The 6,033-nt window shown below is 39.0% G+C and overlaps 1 protein-coding gene across 1 annotated transcript in view; it reads left to right on the top strand.

Annotated features, from left to right (window-relative positions):
* Nucleotides 1-1,505: 1,505 nt before the first annotated feature.
* Nucleotides 1,506-6,033, top strand: part of LOC104470397 (sushi domain-containing protein 1-like) — a gene marked incomplete at both ends in the record, with an annotated part of 8,404 nt that continues 3,876 nt past the window's right edge. The window contains 4 exons of the mRNA XM_010085298.1: nucleotides 1,506-1,637; nucleotides 2,866-3,021; nucleotides 3,685-3,837; nucleotides 5,085-5,261. Coding sequence (XP_010083600.1) covers nucleotides 1,506-1,637; nucleotides 2,866-3,021; nucleotides 3,685-3,837; nucleotides 5,085-5,261 — 618 coding nt within the window. The remainder of the gene's footprint in view (nucleotides 1,638-2,865; nucleotides 3,022-3,684; nucleotides 3,838-5,084; nucleotides 5,262-6,033) is intronic.

The raw sequence follows: 6,033 nt of genomic DNA on the forward strand, positions 1-6,033 counted from the left end.
GAAGCAGGGCTGAGGGAGCGCGCGGGCAGGGCCGAGCCGCCAAGGTGACTTCAGCGCTGGGGTGAGAAACGGTGTGTTCTGAGGGGAAATAATTCGTGAAGTATTCGGTAGGAGTCGGGGAGGGAAAAAAAAACTTGTTTTTTTGTCTCCCGGGAGAGCAATCTGAGGAGGCTAGTTTTAAATTTAATTTTCAGATCTGCCTTGGGGTACCATTGCGCGCTGACAGGTTTGGTTTTCTTCTTGTTAGGAAGACAGGCACACAGACACACAGACACACACACACACACGTATATAAAAGCATTGCGAATGAGGAGTAGGAATCTTTGGTGCTTCCCATAGGTCTTACTTTTGGCGCTCAGGAATGCACAGTGAGTAAAACGGAAACACTGCGCTTGTGGAAGGGCAGTTTTATCGCACTGATACCTTTGATGGGTAAAAAAAGCTGTCTAGATTGTCCAGCTGCCTTCTTCCAGTTGCAGTTGTGTATTTAGACACCATGTAAAGGCAGGCAAAGTTTTGTTGGAGCTGCTACAAGATTTGAATTCTGTAAGAACCACACTGCCCTTATCAGACTTGGCTGTCTTTGAAGGGTAAACAATTCCACACTGCTATGTCCAGCATCATGAGACAGCATCGGCTTGTGCAGTATTAGTTGTTTCTTTAAAAATGTAAAGAGGGTGTAAGCGTATACATGCTTTGTCTATATGCGAGCCATCCATTCTGAGGTTTATAATTTAGAAAGCCAGTGCATGTGTGAAGATAACAAAAAGAGCTAACAAAAGGTGGAGGGAAGTGCCCATAATGCATTAAAAGTATGAATACAAATAAGGGAATAAGTTCATCTTTTATTCTAGTTTCATGTATACTTTTAGCCCTGTCAAATTACAGTAAATTAGGTTGTGTGTCATATGCTGCTAAACTACTTATAATATAAATTAATTTCCAAACTGACTATAAGTGATTTTTCTCCTGGCAGCATTCTCAACATTGTTTTTATGAATGGCATTTTTATACCCTATACATGCTGATACAAATAAATTGAAAAATAGCCCAAATATCTACATGTAAATAATAGAAACAAAATAATAAAATAAATGAGGAATCAGAAATCAAAACAAAAGAAGAAAGCGAATATGGAGAAAAGATTAATAATATTGGATAGAGCTATTATCTGTCTCGTAAGCCTTACTAACTGCTGAAAAGCTGTTTTGTTTGCTGTTGAAGAACAGATGGATGGAGAAAGCTGTTCAGTGTAGTTATTTTTTTGAATCTTTTATGTTTATTTTTTCGTCTTTGGTCTGTGAATACTGTGCCTTGACTGTGGTTTTCCTGCAAGTTTGAAAATGAGGTGGGAGGAGATAGTGTTTTACATTTTGTGTATTAATCTGGATTTTATCTCCACTTTAAATTCTGTGCCAGTTACCCATACCAGACCACATTTATAGTCCTTTTTTTAAAAAAAAAAAAAAAAAAAAAAAAGTAATAGTGTCTTTTTGTTCTTAAAGCAATTGTGAACAGATCAGTTCCAGATGTCTGTGCAACTTGCCACATTCATGCTACGTGCCATCAAATTGAAGGGAAGAGTGTCTGCATCTGTAACTATGGATTTGTAGGCAACGGAAGAACTCATTGTCAAGGTAGGCTGCCTGTTTTTAAAATGCCAAGAAACTGTGTGTGTTCCTAAAATGTTTTTTCTCGCGTAATATTACTGAATTCTTCAAAACACAGTAAAACCTTTGTAATTTTGTCACAGAATTTCCAAAACAGAATATGTGTGGGTTGTTTTTCCTTTTTTTTTTTTTTCCTCCAGCAGTGAGCCATGAGTTGTACCTTACTTGTACTTGATATAAATACTGTTTTATACTTGGTTGCTTAACTATTTTATTCAGTTTCTGCTATATAGTGAAGGATTTAAATTAATTTTGTCTTAGAAAATGTAGTTTTTATCACATGTTTACTTGTAAAATATAATGTATTGGAATGGTTTATTTAATATTTTTCATCCTAGCTTCAGCAAAAAAAAATTGAATATGGTGGGGTTCACTGTTATTCTTTTCAAGCTGTGAGTTGAACTGAAAACTAGACAATAAATCTGACAATTAAAATTAGTACTTTTTGCTGATTTTTTTCAATTACCTGAGGTTACTGGGTAACTGAAAATTTGTTTCATAAGTGAAGTTCTGTTATTAATAACAATGTGCATATATACACAGATTTCTTAAGTGCAAATGCCTGTTATATGAAAAGTATTGTTCAGCATTGTTTTATTACTGGAGCTGATAGTGTCCTTTTAATACTATCTCATACATGACAAATCAATACATGAATCAAAGGATGATGTCAAATGCTGCATCTGAGTCTGTGCAATAGCTTACCACTATTTAAAGGGGAAGGTCCTCCACCTCTGATCTCTTCCACTCCCATCTCTTCCCCTTCCTGCACAAGGACTGACACCTGCTGGGCCCTGCGCAGAATTCATCTACATCGTTATTGTGGAAGAAGAAGAGCTGCATATTTTGCTGTGTTAATTCTTTCCCAGTTGGGTGAGTTGCGTAAGAGCAGTACAAGCTCCATCAAGTGCTGCAGCCAGTGTGTGCTGTTGGAAGAGCAGAAGCAGAGAGCAGGGCCCTCTGGTTTCAGCTGCTCTTAGATCAACTCAAGCTGTATCATGAAACTTTATTCACTGTTTCATCCAGGGACAAGAACCTCTGTTGGTCTAAATACTCCACCTTACTAGTAGTGTTCACATGCCAGATAACTTAGGAAGATACTAAGGGGAACTCTGGTTACACAAGAATGAGTGAGGAGGGAAGAGTATTCTACTCTTCTTAATCTCTATCTGATGTGTTTTAACTGTGCTGACAGATAAGGATGAATGCCAGATTGGAGCTAGCAAGATCTGTGGAAATCATACACTGTGTCATAATACCCACGGGAGTTTTTACTGTGTTTGCCTTGATGGATACCGAGCCTCCAACAACAACAAGACATTTATTCCCAATGATGGCACAAACTGTACAGGTGAGCATCACAAAGAATCTTGAGCACCATGAATCCAGAACTTAAGTTTTCTACTGCACAAGTCTTTTTTTCCTGTGACTTTAGATCTTACTTTCTAAAACTGCATCAGAGCACCTTCTGCTGTGGATACAAACACTTATTTGACATCTAGGTTCTAACAGCTGTGAATTAGTTCGGTTTTGCATTCTTTGCTGTGTTATAAATCATTGCTTTGCAGTCACATTCAAGCAATAATCTTTCCAGAAGAAGAGGAAGTGAGACTAAAGAAAATAAGACGATACTTATCTTTCCTCCAGAAAGTCATATATGTGTTTAGTATAGGGTATTAGCCAGTTCCTTGTTATAGTAATGAACCATTGTAACTGATTAAGATATTTGCATATATGGGATTTTTTCTGGGAATGTTGTAGCAGGAGATAACATTGAAAACTATTTGTTAGGTAAAACAGAAACAATTAAAAAGATAGCTATAGCTACAAAATTGAGAGTCTCCTCTTTCCAGATGCTTGAACAACAGGCAATGATAAGCTCTTTTGTTTCCCAGAAGAACTTTCAGAAGCTGCATAGAACCCTTCATGGGATGCTGTATTTGTTTCAAGCTTAGTTCCTACATTAGTTAAAAAAATAGTCACTAAGTGCATATATTTTTCTCTGAATTTGTAGATATCGACGAATGTGAGGAGTCTGGGGTGTGTGGTCGCAATGCAAGATGTGTGAATACTGAAGGAAGCTACAAGTGTTACTGCAATGATGGTTACAAATTAGAAAATGGAGAGCGTTCTTTTCATCCAGATGGGAACATAGTTTCATGCAAAGGTGAGAGTCTTTGGATGCTGTTTTTGCTAGCAGATAAAATCAGATCTTAGATGATGTAGTGGTACTGGCTCTGACCTGTGCTTTACATCTGCAGGGCAGAAGCTCTCTCTGTGAACTTTGCCTGCTGTATGATTTTTTTTCTTCTTAGATTAGTTCCAGCGGTGTCTACACCTGATATGATTTCTACAGGGTCTCAGCAGTGGTTCAGGTGTGCAGGGTCAGAGAAGCTTAATAATTCCATGAAGGTGGTGTAGTTAGTTTCTTAATAGGAAGGAAGTGTGGTATAACCCACTTGCTTATATAATCACACTGGATGAAGGTGAGAGGATAAATAGCTGGTGAGAGAGGTCAGATTAATGAAACAAGCCCAGGGGAGAGAAATAATAAAATAATAGTTTAGCTGTTTATTACACACTGTGCCACTTGCATAAATAAACTGTTCTTTTTACCTTGCCTTAAAAAAAAAAAAATCAATGTGAAACTATTCCTCCTTTGCTCTCTAGCGTAGGTTTTCACAGATGCAAAATGCTAGCAGTGTAAGCTGTAGCTGTCAGTGTGTATAAACCCAGGCATCCCAGGTGGAAGGAGCTGCCTCAATTATATCCAGCTCTCATTTCTGAATTATTGCAAGAACAGTCAGTAAGGCTCACTGCCTGTAGTTCATCCAGTTTTTCTAACTGGAGTGCTCCACTTTGTTTTGCCAGAGTTGCTGGTAACCCTGCTTATCTCACCAACTTCCCCCTCCACATGCGATGGGGAAGTGGTGTGTCTGTGCTGACTAATGTCGCTTGTGGAGTTAGCAGGGGAGCAGGCTAGATGGAGGAATGGAGGGGCAGACCGTTTCACTTCAGCCTGTCCGCAGTGCTTCACCTTTCCCATGCACAGGGAAATAAATCTGTGTGTTAGGGCCTGAAATGTTCCTCTGATCTTGAAGGATTGTTCAGCCATTGCTGTAACACAACACTGGCACACGCAAAGCACCATCACATTGCAGTGTCTCCTCTTTGGTGTTGCGAATGGCTCCAGCTGAATGTTAGTAAAGATGTAGCTCAATACCTGGGTCACTGTGTTCCTCCAGCTGTGGCCACCACAACTGTTCATTTCTGATCAAACCCTTTGGCAACCCCTCAGATTCCTCAGATTGGGTGTATTGTGTGATACGACTGTCTCCAGGTTTAGCTCATCTTGAAGTGGTTGTGCTTTGTGATTTTTGTATTGCAAGATCTTCTAACCCAATCTCTTTGCAGAAATTGGATGTGGTTCACCTCCTGAAATGAAGCATGGTTACATTGTGGGGAACTACAGTTTGCGACCAGGAAGTGTGGTTCATTATGAATGTAAAGAAGGATATTACAGCGATGAGGGAAAGTTCTCATATTGCACTGCAAATGAAACTTGGGAACCTGCCACTTTAATCTGTAAAGGTGAAAAGAGTCTTAAATCTTCCTTAAATTCTACATTAAGGGGGTTTATTCATGGGGAAGTGTGTTTGTGAAAGATGTTTCCTCAGCCTGAAGGATAATTTTTCAAAATCTGGCTGTTTGCAAAAGAAAACAAGAAAAGACAAGGACAGGTTATAAAATTGTGCCATGTCTTCTTAATTAGTATTAATGACATTTTCGATGCTGGTCCTTGCATTTTTACAGACACTGCAATGTGTCCTTCTGCTTGTGAACTAAAGCCTAGAAACCAACCAGATTTCTGCAGCATTTCATAGGAGAGGCCATTTTGTTGGAAGGCATCAGAGACCTCTCATGAAAATAACAGTTTTTCTGGCAGCTTGTGGAGTTTTTTTTTCTAAGGTTGTTTGGAGATGCAAAAGAGAGGCATCATACCACCCCTCATCTCTGCATAGATTTCATGATTTTAAGAGCATTTGTGCATGAGGAAACACTTTCATGGCTCTGAAGGGTGAATTTTCCTGTGAGCATCTTTAAAACTTCCACTTGTTTGGTGTTCTAATTGCCCATTCTGTTTAAATAATACTGCTTACCAGTGCAGGATTTTACATTCCTGTGAGTACTTAGAAAGTCTGTATATTAGTTAAATGACACTTGAAGTGCTAGTAACTGAAGCTGTGTATAACAATTCTATAGAGGAGAATTGTCACCCTGAAAGTTATCACCTAGTGAGGAGAGTTCCTTCTCTCAAAATACAAAAGCCCTGTCGGTTTTTAATTCTTTCCCCCGCCCCCCC

This window comes from Pterocles gutturalis, unplaced genomic scaffold (assembly GCF_000699245.1).
Source record: "Pterocles gutturalis isolate BGI_N339 unplaced genomic scaffold, ASM69924v1 scaffold49225, whole genome shotgun sequence".
In the NCBI taxonomy this organism is placed as follows: Eukaryota; Metazoa; Chordata; class Aves; order Pterocliformes; family Pteroclidae; genus Pterocles; species Pterocles gutturalis.